The 20,739-nt window shown below is 42.8% G+C and overlaps 1 protein-coding gene across 5 annotated transcripts in view; it reads left to right on the top strand.

Moving 5' to 3' along the window:
• CTNND2 (catenin delta 2) overlaps positions 1 to 20,739 on the top strand; it is a 938,382-nt gene that overhangs the window by 506,435 nt on the left and 411,208 nt on the right. For 4 of the 5 annotated variants that reach the window (XM_059916116.1, XM_059916114.1, XM_059916118.1 and 1 more), the window contains 2 exons: positions 5,235 to 5,407; positions 18,521 to 19,103. The exons of the other annotated variant lie outside the window; for it this stretch is intronic. In XM_059916116.1, coding sequence (XP_059772099.1) covers positions 5,235 to 5,407; positions 18,521 to 19,103 — 756 coding nt within the window. The remainder of the gene's footprint in view (positions 1 to 5,234; positions 5,408 to 18,520; positions 19,104 to 20,739) is intronic. 5 annotated transcript variants of the gene reach the window in all.

Below are 20,739 nucleotides of genomic sequence, written 5' to 3'. Positions count from 1 at the left end.
ACGTTTATTGGGATCTTGTTAAGATTCCAGGGGTTAATAGATGTAAACTGCTCAGGACAGTTCCTGGAACTTAGCACTCAGGAAAGGTGAGCTGGTATTGATATCCTCATCATCATTTTCATCATCATCATCATCATCTTCTTCTTCTTCTTCATCCTCATCTTCATCATCTTCATCATCATCATCATCTTCTTCTTCCTCCTCCTCCTCATCATCTATGCTTTCATAAACGTGGAAATGGACTAGAGTCCACCAGGTCTGCTGAGTTCCAGTCCTGGATTTTTTTCCAACACACACCTGCTCCAACCGGCATGATTGTGACCCAAATAATGACTTGGGAATGCCACTTTGTAGACCTCTGACCTTTTCTTTGTTATTGCAAAGTATGTAATTTAATTAAGGTTTACAGTTTTCTGGGACCAATATTTAGCTAAAGGAGACAAGAATAAGCAATTCCAAATGAAGTCTTTTTTAAATCCATGTAAAGATAATGAGTGCACATAATCAGGAAAACTCTAAACTATCTAGTTAATTTAAGGAGAAACTGACTATATGTTTTAGTGTATGTTAATACAACCTATAAGTGAGTTTGAATTTTTATACAAGAAATGAACACTTCAGCCTTTCCATCTGCTGAGGTTGACTTCTGCCCTACTCCTGGAGGACAGCAGACTTCCTCCAGCCAACACCTGGAATCTCTAAGGAGAGGTTTTTTGGGGAAACAGTACCACAATCTGAGGCATGAAGATCTCTCCCGCAAATAAACTGATGAAAGAATTTTTCAACCTTAAAATGTTGATGTGTGTATATGACTTCAATATGCTTTGATGTTAACAAAAACACAGTTTGTGGTTAACCAACCACAACTCCCAGAGCTGAAGGTGGAAGACAAGAATAGGGTCTCATCTTCATTTTACGGAGTGTACGACACTGGCTGACCGCTTAACCTCTCCACACTCCTGTTTACACTTCTCAGAATAATGGCAAAGATACAGGGCATTTTTTTCACGAGTTGTTAGGTGGTCTTTAGTCAATTCATATATTGATATTTGAAGACATATTAAGATATTGGTATGACACTAAGATGCTCTCCAAGGATCAGTGGTGGGTCCCATGTCCCTCAACTCTGTAGTTCCTTTGGAATTTCTCCCCTCTGTCCATTTGGAACTAGTGTGTCTTTTTTTTTTTTTTTTTTTTTTTGTCCACACCATGCAGAGTGTGGGATCTTAATTCCCTGACCAGGGATCGAACCAATGCCCCCTGCCTTGGAAGCGCGGAGTCCTTAACCACTGGACCACCAGGGAAGTCCCTGAACTAGTGTGTCTTGAGCAGATCAGGGGCACATACTCTTTTGACTTCTATCAATTCATCAGTAAACAGTTTCCCCTCTCCTTCCTAGCCCCCAGGGCTGAGATATTTTGAATAGGACTCCTGGGCTTAGCTTTGAGGACTGTCCCGAGATGGAGAAGGTCCAGAAAGGTCAAAGGAGTCACCTGTGACCTCTTAGGTCAATGTCCTGGAAGCATACATGCGAGAGGGTGGCCTCTGCTTTTGGTGACCTAATAGGACATGGTGATCGACTGTTACTCATAGTTGAAGTTTCTTCTGGAGCAATTAATTACACTAAAGGCAACATTCCATTTCCCTAGGTGGAATTTTAAATCCCAGTCTCTTCCTGTCCCCACCGAGCATCCCAAGAAATCCTCTTACATTGTCCCCATCCCCCAGTGGTGGATATACTTCATGTCCTCAGGAATACAGCCTAATTTTACCTCTAGCCCAAACAAGACTTGATGGAAAGTCCTAAGTTCTTGAGAAAAAAAAATCATCATTTAAAGCCCAAAACTAAATGTTTTTGAAATCTCTGGAAAATTGTATTTTCTACCCCAAGGCACAGTAATGTTAGCAAAGCTAATCAAGAGTTAGTTACATGTAAGTTTTACTTTTATTATAAAGTAATTAAGAATTGTCCTATAATTTTAACCTTTTTCATATTCTCGTATATCTGTGCTCTCTAAAATTGGAGTGAATAAATGCCATTCATTTGAAACCTAGTAAGCAATGGGAAAATCATTCTAAAATGCATGTGGTGTTTTGGCTATTGTCCTGGCTGCTTTGTCCTTGCCAGGTGCTATGTCAGGGTTGTAATATTATGATATATTGCTTATTGTCGCAATTACCTTTGTCAAAGTACATCTTGGTTCCGTACTTGACATGTGTGAACAAAGTAATGAGACAGAGAATCTTGGTTTGTTTTCATGGAGTATTAATCAAATACACAACTGATTCTATAAAAGATGCACAGATTTGATTATTTCATGATGCATATTTCAGGAGCACATAAATCATATTTTTGATTGAAATTGCTTCAAAATGGGACTATTTGTAGTGAGGTGGATGGACCTAGAGGCTGTCATACAGAGTGAAGTAAGTCAGAAAGAGAAAAACAAATACCATATGCTAACACATATATATGGAATCTAAAAAAAAAAAAATGTTTCTGAAGAACCTAGGGGCAGGACAGGAATAAAGATGCTGACGTAGAGAATGGACTTGAGGATAAGGGGAGGGGGAAGGGTAAGCTGGGATGAAGTGAGAGAGTGGCATGGACATATATACACTACCAAATGTAAAATAGACAGCTAGTGGGAAGCAGCCGCATAGCACAGGGATATCAGCTCGGTGCTTTGTGTCCACCTAGAGGGGTGGGATAGGGAGGGTGGGAGGGAGACGCAAGAGGGAGGAGATATGGGGACATATGTATATGTATAGCTGATTCACTTTGTTATAAAGCAGAAACTAACACACCATTGTAAAGCAATTATACTCCAATAAAGATGTTAAAAAAAAAAAAACCAAAAATGGGACTCTCAAGTGCCACCTTTAGATCCTGCCTGGAGAGCATTTGTAGGCTTCTAGAGACTATTTTATGAATCTATTCAGAACTGACAAGTTTGTTTGACTTGCTAGCTACATATGCAAGTTCATCAGAGCAAAGTCATATCATCTCTTTAAAAAGGCAAATAACCAGGGCATGCAATGTTTTTGCTTTATAGATTGTTAAATTATTTATATGACACTAAAGATTTTTTTCCATTTTATTGACATCTCCAAAAGTCTTTGCACTATTGTATCTGTTTCAACTTTCATTGCCCTGGAGATGCATTATCGTAGAGGAGGGGACATGGCCAGTGCAAACCATTGCGTCAGGGTGGACTGTCCTGAAAGAAATAGCCAAAGAAGTCTCAGTGGGAAGCTGCCCATTGGCAGGTAGAATGCTGACCACTAACCTTAAAGGCCCTCTCTTATTCTGCCGTGACTCACTCCCCTCCACTGAGCAGTGACCTTCAGGAAGGAGGGTAGGGACCAGGGGGGAAAGCCCTTGGCTACAGTTCATCACTTTCGTCCCAGTACCTACCTCATCCTCCTCCGTTTTGCAGTCAGTTCCCATCTGCCTCTGCCCCATCATTGGTCCCTCTTCCCTTCCAGAGGCTCTCCCACATCTCAGCCTGCCCATGGCCTGGGCATCAGAGACCACCCCTTGACCCCGTCTCCATGCCTGACAGTTTCGACAGCAGCAGTGGGGAAAATACGTTCTTGGTATCCAGAATGAAACTCTGATTGCACTCCCCATAGATGCATTATATTCTGGTGATTAGCCCTATTATACCATTAGTATGGATTAAATGATTTCTTGCAAGCTATCGCAAACTTCACCATCTGGTATATACTATTTTCTTGGGACTCTGTTTTCTAAATTGCAAGAAAAAGGATTACAACTGTACTTTTGTTATGCCCTTCATGATGAAATTGGGACTGGATGGAAATGGTTTTATTTCCTTGCTTGACTTTTTTCCAGAAACTGTATAGATTCTGAAATACCAAGTCTTACCTGTTTTAGCTAATTGACTTATTATCCAATATCTGATGATGAAAAACTATTTTTGCATTGTTTAGACATTCCATCAGGGAATTAGAGGGAAGCGTAGGGTCTTGAAGGCAAAGATTATGTGAACCTATGAGTATTAAGAGAAGACATGTTATTTTCCCGCAAAAAAAATGGCCCATGTCATGTCAAATCTGCAGTCTCATTTGAAATAAAAAGCCATGTTCTGTCCTTAGAAAGAAACAAGTAAGGAACTTGAAGTTTGCATACACTTATTAGAAATTATACTATTGTCTAAAATAGCCAAAGAGGCAGATTAAGGATGGGATAATGATTATACCATAATCCATGTGTATATAATTACCCTCCTTCAAAGAAGAAGTGACTTTGTACTATGGTTAAGATAACATGAGAATACTTGTCATGCCACGTCCCCCCTCCTCCACCCAACTCACTCTACTTATCCCAGTTCCCTCTCAAACACACACAGTAGAAAATAGTAGTATACTTACACTCTTCTGTACTTCTTTTCATTCCCAAAGTGAGTATGAAATTTGATTAAAGAAAATTTGCTTACAAAGGAAATGGACAAACTTTGGCAAAGATCCCATCTAAAAAGAAAGTAAGAAAATAAACCACATTTTCTCATACAAAGTATAATTAAATAATGAGGCCAGGAACTCCTTCCTCCATCACTTGTAGTATCAGCCACTTTAGCGGCACCGATTTAAACACTGTATCTCCTCTTTGTTCTCCTGCTGTGCACTGCTGGGATGGCAAAGATAACTAGCCATCAGAGATCATGTGAGATCAGGGTGAATTCTACACTGTATGAGAGCTATTAATATTTTACATACTGTCTACCCTTCAGGCATTGAGGTATTACATCACTATTTATACAATAGAATGTGTTACTGATTGGAAGGTTTTGAGTGTTTTAGCATCCTGATAATTAAGTAGGAGATATAATTATATTAACACAATTAACATGTATCAAAAGGTAGACCTTTCAATTATTTCAAATGTTTCCAGTATTGTCTGATATAAAAACAACTGCTTGATTAACTAATTTGTCTTGTAAGAAATGTCTTTATGTAGGTCAGGATGAGATCATTTGAAAAAAATCTACTCTTTGGAGAACTTTTAAACCACCAAAAGAAAAAAAAAAAAAAATCCCACTTAAGACCTGGAGTCGAATTATACGGTCATTTTAGTTCTCAGAAATCAAAGCATAGATGGCTGGAATCATGTGCGTGTGATAATTCTAGGCTACTCTTCAATAAATAATACATGTCATTTCTGCTTCACTGAAGCTGTCACTTACTGCTCTAAATGACTTTCAATGCAGGGCCCAGCCTGCTCTCCCAGAGTGCACTCCAGCTCAATTCCAAACCTGAAGGGTCCTTCCAGTATCCAGCCAGCTACCATAGCAACCAGACCTTGGCCCTGGGTGAGACAGCCCCGTCGCAGCTCCCTGCCCGCAGCGCACAAGCCCGAGGTGCAGGCCAGAGTTTCAGCCAGGTACGTGCGGGGATGGGGCCCTCTGCTGTGTTGGTCCTTTGGCTCCAAGGAGCCAGGCAGGAAGCAGGCCTGTCAAATGGCTATGGTGTCCCCTCCTGCCTTTTTTACGAGTGCTCTACAACTTTGGAGAGACGCCCTCTGTGCTGAGTGAAGGAAGTGAATAATACAATATGATTATAGAGTAACTCGGAATTATAAACATGTTTTCTACAGGAATGTCTGTGAATTGCTCATGTTCTATCTGCTTTATATATACTTACCTATGTAAATATGCAAATGTGTGCCTAGTTCCTATTTCCGTGTTGATATGTGATATAAATATGACATACATTCTGAGTTTGTAAGGGCACCTGGAATACATTTTCTCTCCTTAAAAAAAAAAAGCATGAAATTATTCTTTGGGGTTAATCGTATAAAGGAGCACAGTATAAATGCATCAACACATATACAGAACTGTTCTGAAGATAATTGTGATTAGGGTAGGAATAGTTACACTTTGTCAAGTTTGATTTTGAAATGTGCCCTTAGTTATTTATTTAAGATACGTACTTGTTCTTATAGTTTCAATATACACATTTATTAGCTGCAGTTAAAATCAGCTCTTGGTAAAAAGTGGCTACCAACCTCAATTTTTTTTCAAAAACATGTAAATGTTGTAATATGTGTGTGTGTGTGTGTGTGTGTACCACTTAATACTTCAGTTTTGATAATTTTTGGGTTCAGGCTATATTCAATCAACCCTCCAGAATTAATCTATTGGAGGCCTATCTTGTTTTAAGCTATTTTATACTTCTTTTCAGTATAAAAGGGCCTGAGACCTTTTAATCTCTGTGCATTCATTCCTGGAATGAAGAACCCACAACCCCAAAAGCACTCCTTAAACTGAAGAGCTTAATTTCATCCTTTCTGCATTTATTGGGCAGTGCCTCTGGGCCAGAAACCCTTCCCCAGGCCCACTACCTACCCCAGGCTCCTGTAACAACAAAACTCATATCTGTCACCAGTTTATGGTTATTATGCATCCATATGTCTTTCCAACTAAACTAAAAGCTACCTGAGGGCAGGGCCATTTTCATCTTTTATCACTAGCCCCTAGCCATCACATGGCCCCCAAGAAATGTCTGCAGACAGAGAGGAGGCAGGGCGAGTTAGAATGGCATCATGCATTCCCTGGTGGCGCAGTGGTTGAGAGTCCGCCTGCCAATGCAGGGGACACGGGTTCGAACCCTGGTCCGGGAAGATCCCACATGCCGCAGAGCAGCTAAACCCATGCGCCACAACTACTGAGCCTGCGCTCCAGAGCCCATGAGCCACAACTACTGAGCCCGCATGCCTAGAGCCCGAGCTCCACAACAAGAGAAGCCACTGCAATGAGAGGCCCGCGCACCGCAACCAAGAGTAGCCTCGGCTCAGCGCCACTAGAGAAAGCCTGCGCGCAGCAACGAAGACCCAGTGCAGCCAAAAATAAATAAATAAACTAATTTTTTAAAAAAATGGCATCGTACGGTCACCATGAGATGCTTTTCATAGGTGATATGCACATAAATGAAGCATAAGCTGAAAAGTCTCAGTGCATTTCAACTACTCAAGTTAAATGATTGTCCCAGCTAAATATTAAAAACATGATTGTCTTTTTCAGGTAAAACCCTGATCCCTCAGTGGCTTTGTAACTTTTACCTTCTTGTGATGCCAAGGTTATGTGGATAAAAGGGGATGGTAAATAAAACATCCCACTGAGATGGACCTGCCCCCCGTGGTGGTCTAGTGCATGACCCGGTTCAGAGGTTGCACCCACTTTAGATGGAGAGCTGGAGGTGTATGGTGCTTGGGAAGGGACGGACCTCGAAGTCATTGAGTCCAGGTCCACGCACACAGACTAACCCTGGAACTGTGCTATTTCCCAGCTCCTGGATCATGCTCTTTCAAAGCACTGGTCTGTTCTACCTCCCTTACAGAAATGTTTTAGGACACAGGAGGGAATGTCTAAAAAAAAGTTTTTTTTAATTAATTAGAAAAAATTATTCGATATACGTGCATTTATCATATATACAAAATAGTCCTTATTGTTTGCTTATGTAAGAGCATATAATGTTTGAAATACTGAGTGATGTTATTAGCATAGCAAACGTTATTAGATTTTTTAATCTCATTTTGTTTTATTAAAAGATGAAATGGAAGCTATAGGATTTTTTTTCTCTAGGTATAGTTTTTTTTCTCTCAAAAGCATCCCATTCTCGAAAGGAACTATTTTTCATCTTCCCATCTATATTGACTCTCTTTGACAATGATACAGTGATCACGGTGGAATATAAGTAATTTTGAATCCTTTGGAAGCAAACAAGTGGATTACAGCCCTTTTTTTACCCTTCTATCTGTCCACACTTCTAGGTCCAAGAAGCCAGAAATATTCAGAAATAAGGAATATTTTATACTCAAATTAACCTATGAAAGGTATGAATTTAGCTTTTACCAGTTTTCTAGAACTTCTAAGACATGTAGCTAGTAAAACAATAAAGTTCTGCCTTTCTTTTATTTTTATCTTGAACTCATTTAATACTCATCCTTGGCTTTTTCTCATAAATATCTAAGACCCCTATAATTTGAGTTGAAAACATTAAGTGAAATTAAAAAAAAAAAAAAAAAAATCAGATTTCCCATAGCTGAGCATCATGGAAAATGGAACTATCAGTTTCAAAAGAAAAAAATCAGTTAATTATCAGCTTGATTTGTGAACATCTTATAAGCTCAATTCACACATAGGACTAACGGTTAAATCAAAGCTTTCTTATTTATAAAATTTTATAAAATTCATCATTACCATTTATTGAGGCCCGGAAGTAATCTGTTTTACATACATCCTCTTATTTAATCCCCACAACGGGGCTGTACTAACATTTAGACTTTAAAGATGCAAAAACTAAAACTCAACACATTTAGAGAAGTTGTACCATTTTAAGGCAGCAGTAGTAAGAATGGGGACAGATTCTTGACTGAATTGAAGTCTAATCATTTCGAAAGAGTGTTTCGTAGGTTTCCTTTTATATGTTGACTTTCAATTAAATACACCTACAGCTTGACCCTATTAAGAGCTCTATACATGTGGACAAACAATATGGTGATTGATCTACTTCCATGTTGCTGGAGTTATTTCTGTCATCTGCCAGTCGCCATGGAAGTGAAACAGTGGAAGCTCAAAGGACAGATTGGGCCTCATGTTAAAAGTCTGCCTTAAAGTTTAATCAGAAAACTTGGCTGTAAAGATATCAAAGCTCTATATTTGAAGGCATCTATAAATGTGCATGTTCAAGGTGATAACTTCAGTTTGAGCCAAAGGTTACTGGCCTACACTCATTTACCTGCCAGGTGGGTGGTTGAAGTCTGAATATTCAAACCAGGGGGTTATTCTAATCCACTTCATTAGCAGGAGGGAGGCTGCCAGTGGATAGCTGAATCCTGTTTATTTTAGCAAAGTGGCGGATCTGGTACCATGATTCACTTTCAGCTTCAACATGCTGTAGTGTGAAAGGCGTGTTTTATTGTGACTTCAAAATCATGTCGGAGAAATGCTGAACTAGTAAATCAGTATTTTTACTCAGCATTTAGTGTTACACCCTTGAAAGTAGGGAGGCTACATCCCATTCCCGTAACATCTCCTTTGTTCAGATTATCCTAAGAATCCCTCTCTTCCAGCGGTTTTGCACAGCCCTGTGACAGTCTTTTCAATATTCTGAATGGCTCATTCCTTCCGGGCTAGATTCATTTTTAGAATATCCTATCGTCATAAAGTGCCAAGAGGGCCAGTAAAGTTCAAATAATGGCTCACAGATGCCAGACCAGGTTAATAAGGTCAATAATCAAGTAACACAAAAACACTTCTTTTTTTTTTTTTTTGGCCTAAAAGAAATGTGTAATTCTAAAGTAAAGCAAATGGTTTTCTATCTGGCTCATAAATCATGTCAGAATATAATTTCAAAGGAATATCATGTTCAAAGATTCTACTTTCAATTTTTAACAAACGCTCGTTTATTCAACATAATAAATGTTTGCTGGGTGATCATCACCAGGCTGTACTCCAGGCCCTGGTGCATAGCCTGCCTTGCCCTACCATGTCAGTCTGAAAGAGCTGTGAGTCACAAAATTGCCATAAAACACTAAAATCCTTGAAAGTCATTCTCTTCGGACTCTAAGATGAGTTCACGGGACTGGGCTGGAGGAGAGAGCGAGCGTAGGATCCTTCCCATCAGACCCCAAGGCCTTTCCAGAAAGTGACGTGAGCTGACTCGTAGTTATTCTTTGCCCCACCCCAGCGGTCTGCTCAGCCGCCCTGCAAGCTCGCCATCCCAGCCTGTAAACAGGCTGTGTGTAGACCACCCCTGCCTCCTTCTCCTCCTCCTCTGAGTCAACCTGGGGCTTTGTGTGGCTCCTGTGAGGTGCCCCAGTCAAAACAGAGCTGCTTTTCCAGTTGCATTTCTGTATCTCTGGGCTATTCTTTAATGCCTTCAAGATGTTATGTGTGCTTACTGTATGCCATGAGCTATTTTATGTGCTTGGGATGGAGAAGTAAAGAGAACAGATATGATGACCCCTGTCCTCAAGGAACTTATATTCTAGTAGCAGCAATGGGAATTCAGAAAATCAACACAGTGAATAAGTAAGCGGCATAGTTTGTTAGAAGGTGATGAGTTCTATAAGGGAGGAACAAATGCAGACCAGGTTGAGCAGGCTTCAGAGCCCAGGATTGGGGGGTGTAGCATATGGGGCCTTTGCCGCAAGTTTGGGGCAAAGACACGAAGGAGAAGAGAGGGAAGCTGTGTGGCTGTCTGGGGGACAGCAAAGGCAGAGGCTCCTGGATGAGGTGACCTGGCATGTTGACAGAACAGCAAGGAGGCCCAGGTGGCCAGAGAGGGGAGCAGGAGTTTGCAAGTAGATGGGAAACCAAGTTGGCCATCAGTTGATGATCATGATGACCTTGACTTTTACTGGAAGTGGAAAGAGGAGCTGGTAGAGACTTTTGGGCAGAGGCACAACGTGGCCCGACCTTTGTGTTGAAAGCATCATTTTGTCATTTCACATATAATGTCCTATAGTTAGTTGCACATAAGTCTATCTCTTCCTATCAGGTGGCCTTGCTGCAAGAGAGGAAACCATACAAAATTAATCTCCATATCTTGAGTGACTGGCCCAGGGTTCACCAAATATTCATCACGTTCCTCAAACCGCAGCCTTCTTCTTGATACTCGTACTGCAGAGGCTGTGGGTGGGTGCAGAAGTTGGGTCTTCTCCAGGTTTTGCCTGCTTCCACTCACGTCCAATTTCCTGTGCATTATATGAAATGCCGAACATAAAACTTCTGGCCCAGAAGAGTCCCTCTAAAAATGTTGGTTTCTCCCCATGTCCAAACACAAAGTAGTCTTATCAAGTGTTTCCTTCCTCAAAGAAACGAAATAAGCAAGAAATAGGAAAGTATACACTTGTACAAAGAAGTACAGGAACCGAAAGATTTTAAAACCACTTTCATGTCCAGCAGAACTGAAGTGAGCCTGTGTGCATTCATAATCCTAGGAAATGCCTGCTTACTGCAGGAAATTAAGAATTATATGATAGTTTACTAAAATAAAGCTTGAACAGTGGCAGATACACTAAAAAAGCAGTAAGCTTTTCGAGAAGCAAATTGCCATTTCTTTTTGACCTGGCCTGTCTATTTAATGTTGCACTGACTTTTATGTCTTAAAAGTTCTCATTTGTGCTATATTATAATTATAAATACACCATCTGCTTACTCCTGCCAGAGGCTGATGAGTTTGGAACATTGCTTATTGGTGCACTTTTACATCAGGTAGATGTGAAGGTCAAGGGGATGGAGAACTCTGTGGATGGTGGTGGGATGGACACAGAGACACACAGGGCTCAAAGGAGGCAGCAATCCCCCAGTAAACACCTGCTTCTTGATTATTGAATGCAGAAGGTTACACAGAGAGCTGGTGTGACATCACTCCAGTTTGTTGAATTAGGAAAGAAGTTGTTGCTGGTAGCACCTGTAAAGAGAAAAGTCATTAAAAAACTTGGAAAACACAAAATTGGTGAGATGTCTTTAGTGTGGAATGTATATATTATGCTGCATTTAGAGGAGAAATCATGTCATTTTGTATACTTTGTCTGGTGTGTCTGTGGGAAACTGGCAGTTTATTTGTTTTTAAGATAGGTTTCAGAAGATTACCTATGGGAAATCCTTTCTCAATGCTCTGCTTTAAAATCTTATCCATTTTCTCTTTCCAGTAGAAATACGTTTAATCTGGTTTCAATAACTGAAACATTTCTCATTGTGGGGAGGGTGTGTACGTGTTTTACTATAACATTTCTTCTGAGCAAATGTTTGGGGGTATTAAAGTTATACAAGTGAGCATCTTGCTGAAGTAAAAGTTTTACATAGTGTATTTTTGCCAAGGCTCATGTGTTTTTGGAAAGAGTTGCCATCAAAAAATCTCTCTTAAAGATAAATTTATATGACATTCATGTCATTGTTTTAGTTTTTTCTACTCTATTTTCTTTCCACTTGGTAGACTATAGAAATGGTCACCTGAAATACTTTTGAGAATATTTATTGATGATGACCCTAATCATACTTTTATTAAAGGGATGTCAGAGGGAAGGAAAAACCAGTACCCAGCGTGCAAAAGTCTGCACTACCCTGTTTATACTAGTGACTTAGGGGTCCTGGGCAATGGATACACTACCACCCCCTTCTCCTTCTGCCTGCCTGCAGTGACAGGGGTGATGTGGTTTGCAAGATATTTCTCTCTCTCTCTTTCTCTCTCTCTCCATCCCTCCCTCCTGATCCTCCATAATTTGGGGGCCCTCATGCAAAGAGAAGGCAATAAGGCTGGTCCCCATTATTATCTCAAAAATTATAGCTCTTATTTAATTGAGATGTTCTCATCCAAGGAAGAAATTTTTTTCAAGTGTCTTCATCATTTTGCAATTACTTAAGTTTAATTTGCTCTGGGTACCACCTTTCAGTGTTAGTGTGACTTCACGACCAGGTAAACCCAGCCTTCCTTTCCTCACCTCATCCCAGTGGTGATGACCTCAGGGATGGTGTGTGAACTGCACACAGAAGCTGTCTCTTCATTTTATGTTTCATATGAGTTTTCACCCAAAGCAGCACTCCTCAAAGGAACTGCTAGACAAGGCACTTGATTTTATTTGGCTATTTCCAAAATCAAATCTTTTTCACAGAACCAGGATTTTCTATCTTGGGAATTATTTAGAGAGTGGCCTTTCTTCTGAGGACAATTTCAAAAGAGAAGTTATTGAGATTTGGGGAGCCATGATAGTAGTGTTCAAGCAAATTGATTTCATCCCAGAGAGTCAAGGGCACAAAACTTACTTTGGGGGTGTAGATTCATTTTACTTGCATTGTATTGTATTACAGGCACGTTTCATAGAATACCGAAATGAGACTTTGGCGTTTTGGAGTTGGTGGTTTCTTCTTGTTTCCAAGTTGTGAGAGTAGATGGCTTTGTCCATCTTCCTGTGCAAGCCTAGAACCCTGTGCCAACTTACCCTAGAAAGTTCAACACATTCTCAGACATTTTAATCAGCAGCGCGGAGCTGATATTACAAAATCATGTTACCAGATCGTTCTGGTTTAGCAGTGGATTTCTTCAAAGATGTCATCTTAAAGCCATGTCCTCTTTTTTTTGTTTGTATTCAAAAGTTATTCAGGCTTCTTAACTCACTGAAAGCATGTTCTCTGGTCATTGCTATTATTTTCTCGCCACTTACTCCTATCTGCATTTGCATTCCTTCAAACACCAGCCAGACTCCTTCCCACCAAATCCACTCTCCATTCCTGTGTTTGGGCTCTTCTGTGGCCCTGGCCCTGATGCCTCTGCCTTCCTTTGAAACGTACTCTCCAGCTCTGCCTCTGTGACACCGTTTTTGCCCAGGGGCACCACTCCTGGCAGTGACCTCAGACCCTACAACCAGGGTGGCCTACAAAAGGGAGAAACCATGAGATGAGCGATGCTGGGAAAATGAAAAGTGATGAATACGGCTGCTGGGGGAGCAGACTGCTGATCCCAAGTCATTAGGCTCCCATCTGGGAGGCCACAAAACACAGGCTCCAGCTTCCCATTCCTGACGTTGCTGGCCCGGGTGCCCAGCTTTCTGGGCAGATATTCCTCCTGACCCAGAGTTAGGGGCCTCACTGACAATGCCAGGAAGCTTGGCAGGTCTAAATGCATCTTCACAAGGACTGCTCGTAGATCATGGGTCTGCTCTATAAAAGGTGCTTTTGCTCGGTGACAGTGCTAGCTCATGATCTGAAGTCACGATTCCTTAGAGAGTTCGGGCTGTCATGTCCCTGGTTAACTGGCTGTAAGCATTGGGTTTTTGTTTTGGTCTTCTGCGCTGCCAAATCGAGAGTGAGGCTTAAGTAAGTTTCCAAGTTTGAAGAATTTTTCCCCCTTGTCACCCTTATGCTGTCTCTAACCCTCTTTACAGAAGATACAACCTGAAAAGGTCAGGAAACAACTATGCTGGGTATTCAGGCCTAATGCCATGTTCTGGTCCAAGAGAGCCATATTTTGGGGGTTGGAACTTCCCAATAAAAAACAAAACAAAACAAAACAAATAATGTAATTGTGAGCCAGATATTATTCTGTAACAACAAAAATATAGCAATTTTAGATCTCCAAAATAATGTCAAGATAATGTGCACCAGACTCTGCCTACTGGAAACTCTTTAATCAGAGCATCTACTTAACAGTGTTCTGCTTCCTTGTCAATTTCACATAGACGGGTTTGCCACTTTGGAGGGGTGAGAAGGACAATTAAAGTAGTCCTTTGGTTTGAGACTGATTCAAAGAGCTGGGAATGACAGCCCCAGTAGGAATTGTCCTGGTCAGTCGCCCATACTGTGTGAGCCAGGACAGTATCGGGGCTCCATCTTCTCCAAATGTCTCCAAAAAATCTTATATCATCATTTATCTTTTATCATTATCAGTAAAAAAATTTTCAATGCTCATCACTTGTACACACACATTTCCAAATAGTAGGATGTAGTAGTCATTAGTTTAAAAAAAAGTTAAGTTTTGGAAATTTAACATTGGATTTACAGTTTTATTTATATTTCTAACATATATTTAAGGTAGAATTGAGCTTCCATGACAGTAAAGTAGATGAAATTCTATGTCTGTTGAAATGTGCTTGTATTATCTTTAATCCAATGACCTAGATCATAATAAACCATCCTATGAATCATGCAGCTGTCTTGAAATGTATCCCTAAGAGTTACTAAATGAAATTACATAATGGAACAAAACATAAACACAAGAATGGAGATAAGCTCCCAAAAGATGACTCTTTGTTCAACTGATGCTAAAAATAGATTTTTCTGTTTAGCCAAAGGACCATTCTTAGGTACTTATTATTTTGTAGACTATTGGAATGGAGTATAATACCCCCAGATTATTTATTAAAAACTGCAGAAGGGCTTACATAACTGTGCAGTCCAGGAAGGTAGCCACTAGATACATTCGACTGTTTAAATTCAAATTAATTCAAATTAAATGTGTGTTAAAATCCAGTGCATGTGTCTAGGGCCCATGTGTCTAGTGGCTACCATATTGGACAGTACAGATATAGAACATTTCCAACATAGACAATACCCATCTTAAAATGCATATACAATTTTGTTTATGTTTTTCTTTTTTTCTTGTAAAAAAGTTACTGGCAACATTTCACCAAGATCCTACTGTATTCTAAAAGGTTTTTGAATTGGTTGCTATCGCCTGTCAAAATACCTGGAAATAGTTTGGCGGTTCTCAAAACTTTTATAGATTTGTGGGCCATTTAAGAATCCTTACAAATAATATTCAGCAGAATTAGCACTTCTCCAATTGGAAGTTCCAACATATTAAAGGGAAAATAAATTATTTGCAAAATTTATTCAAGGTTTCCCTAGGATCCATGTTATTCTAATACTTAAAGACTAGAATACTACATGATGTTGTTTTAATTTATATTAGTGTACTTTAGTATTTATTTTATGAAAACTATGCTACTAGGGAATAGGATCTTTGATGTCACAGAGGGTTATTAATATTATATATCCAAGACATACCAAAAAGTATTTGTTCTGTTGTAAGCAGGGAACTCTCCTTAGACCCTCTGGGGTTCTTTCTCCTCCTCATGCTCCTGTGGGAAAGATTTCCAGAAATTCCTATTGGAGGCTTTTCTGTCACTTGACAGCTGGGTTCTGCACAGTGGAATGTTGCTCAGGCCCCAGGAGAGTTTCCAAAGAAAAGTGAAGAAAGACAGTCCCTATCTGCACCTTGCAGCATCTTCCGGGAGATTGTTAGCAATGCAGACCCTCAGGCCCACTTCAGAGCCCTGAATCAGAATCTCTTCTCGATCAGAGGCTTGCAAACTTTAAACAAGCATCATAACCACCTTGAGAACATGATAAAACACAGATCCCTGGGCCCCTCCCCCAGAGTTTCCCACTCAGTAAAGGTGGGGTGATGGTGAGGCCACTTCTGATGCTGGCTGATGGAATGGGGACCACACTTGGAAAACCACTACTCTAGGGATGACTTGTTCTTATATTCGATTGTACATTAGAATCACCTGGTGAGCTTCCCCAAAGCCTAATGTTTGGGTCCCACCTCCAGAGATCCTGAATTAAATGGCTAGTGGATACAGCCTGGGTACTGAGATTTTTTTCAAAAGTTCCCCATGGCAATTATAACATGCAGCCAGGTTTGAGAAGCCCAGGCTATACATTTCATGCTCAGAACTTCTACTGGGAGGGAAGCACAATTAGATGTAAAAAGCTCCCCCCCAACCCCCATGACTCTGGATGATACTAGACTATATCTCTGGGGTCCAGGTGAGCGCACCAGCTCTGCAGTGCTTCTCCACCATGGATACCCTCATGCCAAAGCCTCGGGACCAGTTTTATTAACCATTCCTTCAGTGATTCCACAAACATTCGTGGTATCTCTGCTATGAATCCTTCTTGTTCTCCTTGCTGGAGGCGCACTACTGAACAAAATCATGGAGCTTACGTTTTACTTCCACTCCTACTGTTGGACTCAAAATAATTGCTTTGTGATGCTAAAGAAAAACCAGAACTGGATAGTAGTTAAAGCGGTAAATACCATTTCGATTCAGAAAAGAATTTAAGTATTGCACTAGAGGAAGAGAGACCTCAGTATAGAACCGGGCTCAATTTTGAAAACAACAAGGAAAAGGAGGAATGTTTAGCCAAGGAGTAGGTTGGGGGTCAGTGGGTGGAAAATCACTAAGAGGAAATGTCAGGGCTGGGGGGAGATTCTGGCTAAACAGACCTAACAGGATTCTTGCTGAAGGCAGGCCAGAGTGATGCAACATTGCCCGGGAGATGGTGGAGAATGAGGAACTGGAACAGGTATGGAGGGTGACCGGACACTGAGAGTGGAGGATTCTTGCTAAGACTGGACAGTGCAGAGCCATGTTGAGAAGGGAGTTCAGAGGAGCCTGGCTAGAGTTTGGTCAAGGAGAGAAACTTTGTCAGTGGATTGATAAATACATACATATACACACCCACATATGCAAATATGTGAAATATATATATCATATATAAATACACACATATATATACCCAAGTATGCAAATATGTGAAATATATACATCATATATGAATAAATACACACGTGCGCGCGCGCACACACACACACACACACACACACACACACTTCCCACAGAATGTCTTTCAATGGACCCTCTTCCTAGACTCTTAATAGAGGATTTTGATATTGGTCGATTAACTCCCTCAGATCTTCACATAAACCTGACATCCAGATAAAATTTGGAATGCTGTGTGTGCGATGGAAGTGCCTGGTCTGTTATTTGCCAATTGCCTTTCCAAAGCGAGTGGAGAGGCAAAATTGAAACTCTTAATGGAGAGCATCTGTTCAGTCTCTCTACCCCTTCCCTCCATCTCACCCGCGTCCTCTTCCCCACCTAATTCCCACCCCTAATTTCAGAACCTGCCCTCCCCACTTTCTCTTTTTCTGTGTACAGTCCTACCCCCTTTTCATACCAGCCTGCTCTCAAAAAACTTTTCTGCTCCTCCGGGAAAGCCTGGAAGATCCCAGAGCTCCTGCCCAGAAGTGGTTGACAATGTAGTGTTTTCATTCGAATGCAAATTTGTCTCTGGACCAGATTCAAGGAAAGTGCTTTCCCCTCCAACTGTCTCTCCAGCTCCACCCCAGCCCTTGTTGTCTTTTGTGTTCTTGAAAATAGACGAGAGGCAACTGGTTTTCAATTTGAAGACACAGCTGCAGGGGGCTCTTAAAAGCGAGCTCGAGAGAGAGATGCTGAAAGATTTGGAGCCCAGCGTTAAAATCTAGAAAAGGGAGGCGTTTTTAGTCTTTTCATTTACAATTGCTCTGCTTCCTCTGGAAATGCTTTTTCTTTTAAAGCCTGAAAGCCCAAGCATATTTATTCCGACTTCATATTTTCCCCTCCTTTTAACTTATCCACAAAGAAGAACCAACGGGAAAATGGCAATAGAATAAACTCCACGAAGTATGCTTATTTCTTACGCTCTCCAGATAAGTAGGCAGCTTGGCCAATTTCAGAGGTAGAAACTGTATCCAATGAAATGCCCGTGCGAGTGGGGGGCGGGGGAGGGGAGAAAAGGCTGGACGCCTGAATTTCTCGTTAAAACGAACAGATCGGGATTGCCTGCAAGCAGATCCCGGTGGCCCCGCTGGCTGGCCTTTTCGAAGCGTTCGGGGACTGTTGCGATGCCTCTGCTCTTCCAGAAACCTCTGAGATTTGTGAGCAGCATACGTGTCCCACTTGTCAGACGGGATCCCCATCCCCTGGTCAGCCGCCCTTTGCTCTCCGGTGTTTGTTTGTTTGTTTTCTTTCGGCCGGGCAGGAGCCGCTCCCGAGCGGCCGGAGGGGCGCGTGCGTCTCCACCCCCCCGCGCGGTTCTGCTTCTCCGGGGCCCCCGTGCGCCCGCGCCGCCCGGGGTCGCCGGGGCCGGGCGGCGCGCGCGGGGGGTCCCTCTGCTTGCCGCTGGCTAAGAGCGCGTGTTCTCTGCTCTCCCGCGCACAGGGCACCACGAGCCGCGCGGGGCACCTGGCGGGGCCCGAGCCCGCGCCGCCGCCGCCGCCGCCGCCGCCGCCGCTGCGGGAGCCGTTCGCGCCCAGCCTAGGCAGCGCCTTCCACCTGCCCGACGCGCCGCCCGCCGCCGCCGCCGCCGCCGCCGCCGCGCTCTACTACTCGAGCTCCACGCTGCCCGCGCCCCCGCGCGGGGGCTCCCCGCTGGCCGCGCCCCAGGGCGGCTCGCCCACCAAGCTGCAGCGCGGAGGCTCGGCCCCCGAGGGCGCCTCCTACGCCGCGCCGCGCGGCTCCTCGCCCAAGCAGTCGCCCAGCCGCCTGGCCAAGTCCTACAGCACCAGCTCGCCCATCAACATCGTCGTGTCCTCGGCCGGCCTGTCCCCGATCCGCGTGACCTCGCCCCCCACCGTGCAGTCCACCCTCTCCTCCTCGCCCATCCACCAGCTGAGCTCCACCATCGGCACGTACGCCACCCTGTCGCCCACCAAGCGTCTGGTCCACGCGTCCGAGCCGTACGGCAAGCCCTCGCAGGAGCTGTATGCCACGGCCACGCTCCAGAGGCCGGGCAGCCTGGCAGGTAACGGGCTCGGCCCCGGGGGCGCCTGGGCGCGTGCTGGGGCCCCGGGCAGGAGGCAGGCGGACGGCCGGGCTGGAGCCGGCTCAGGCTGGGCGTGTCCGTGGGCGGGTGTGTGTTCAGTATCCGCTGAAGGTAGGGAAGGCCAGGGTGTGTGTCCCTAGGTAGGCTTGGTAGCATCTGAACTCAAAGCTATGGGTTGCCTCTGTTTGGAAGTCATGCAGTCTCTCAAACTCTTAGTGTCCTCTCTCTCTCTCTCTCCCTCTCTCTGTCTCTGTCTCTGTGTCTCTCTCCCTCTCCCTCTGTCTCCTTCTCCCCTTCTCCCTCTCTCTCTCCCTCCCACCCCCCCCGCCAATCTGAAGCCGAAGATATCCATCCTTAAAGTCAAGTTTAATAAAGAATCACATAGACCTGTTGATCGTATCCAGAAAAAGAGTGCAGAGAATAAAAATAACACTGTTTCTGTGATCACCCAGGTAGTTATCTACATTCAGTTGTAGAAAAAAGTAAGGAGTTTTCCCAAAGCAGACATTCACCTTACAGAGATTTCGATAGTAGTGAAAAAGTAACCCATGATTAATTGCCTTGAATTTTTACTACTTTGTGATGGCTCGAATTTATTATATTTTGTCTAAGTTTAGTCACTGGGAAAAGGAAAGGACGCTCCCATACCTGTCATTGAAATTACGTAGTTTCCAGCAATGGGGAAAAAGTAACCCGTGATGAAGTCCCTTGAGTTTGTTGCCTGCTTATTAAAGGGACGGAGGAGCTGGGCTGGACTGGGGTTTTGGGATGAAGCCTGCTTTTCTCTGACAGTTCAGAGGAGGTGACATTTCTGTGGTCGTTATGCCTATCAAAGACCAGGCTGAGCTGGTGATTGTCTGCTGGTAGCACCATATGTTCAGCTTAAACGAGACACTGTGATTGAACGACTAAAGTTTTGTCTCCTCAAACACCTGACAACTAACCCGGATTTATTGTCTTTTTTTTTTTTTTTCCTGTTATGAAAGTATTTGGTAATTGTGTCACTCCAGTAAAATGCTGCACTCATATGCTTCCCTTCTTGACATAAATGGATGACTGTGAAGTTAAATAAGATTTAAAAAAAGGAACTTGGAAACATGCGAGAGGCATGTCCAAGGGCCTTTTTAATTCAACACAGTAATTGCTGGTGTGGACTGGCCCGGCGTAGCAGGACGCAGGCTGCAATTCCGCTGCCCCCCAAATCTGCTAAGAATGCTTATTCTCTCACTCACTCCTTCTCTCTCTATAACAGAATTTGGGAAGTGACACTCACTGATGCCAACCTAGTGCCAGTATCCAAATACCTATTATGTAGGGACTCAGGAGTGGCAATCTAGTTGGAAGACAGGGCTAGGGACCTGTATGGAATCTTCTTTTATATAAGTTTGGAAACTTTGTTTTAGAAGTTTGTAAAATAAGTTACTAGATCGTGGCAAGGAGTGGGAACCTGGGGGAGCTTGTGGGAGACTCAAGCCCCAGGACCCCCTTCCCAGCCACCAGAGAGAAGAGGCAGCTCAGCCCCAGAGAGGCCCAGGTGACTTGCTAAAGGCCATTTCGTTCCCTGCACAGACCTGGGGAAAGAAACCAGTAGTCTTAGCTTGCAGCTCTTTCTCCC

This window comes from Balaenoptera ricei, chromosome 3 (genome assembly GCF_028023285.1).
Source record: "Balaenoptera ricei isolate mBalRic1 chromosome 3, mBalRic1.hap2, whole genome shotgun sequence".
NCBI classification, from domain to species: domain Eukaryota; kingdom Metazoa; phylum Chordata; class Mammalia; order Artiodactyla; family Balaenopteridae; genus Balaenoptera; species Balaenoptera ricei.
Note: the sequence above shows the minus strand (reverse complement) of the source record. Positions and strands in the feature narration are given on the sequence as shown.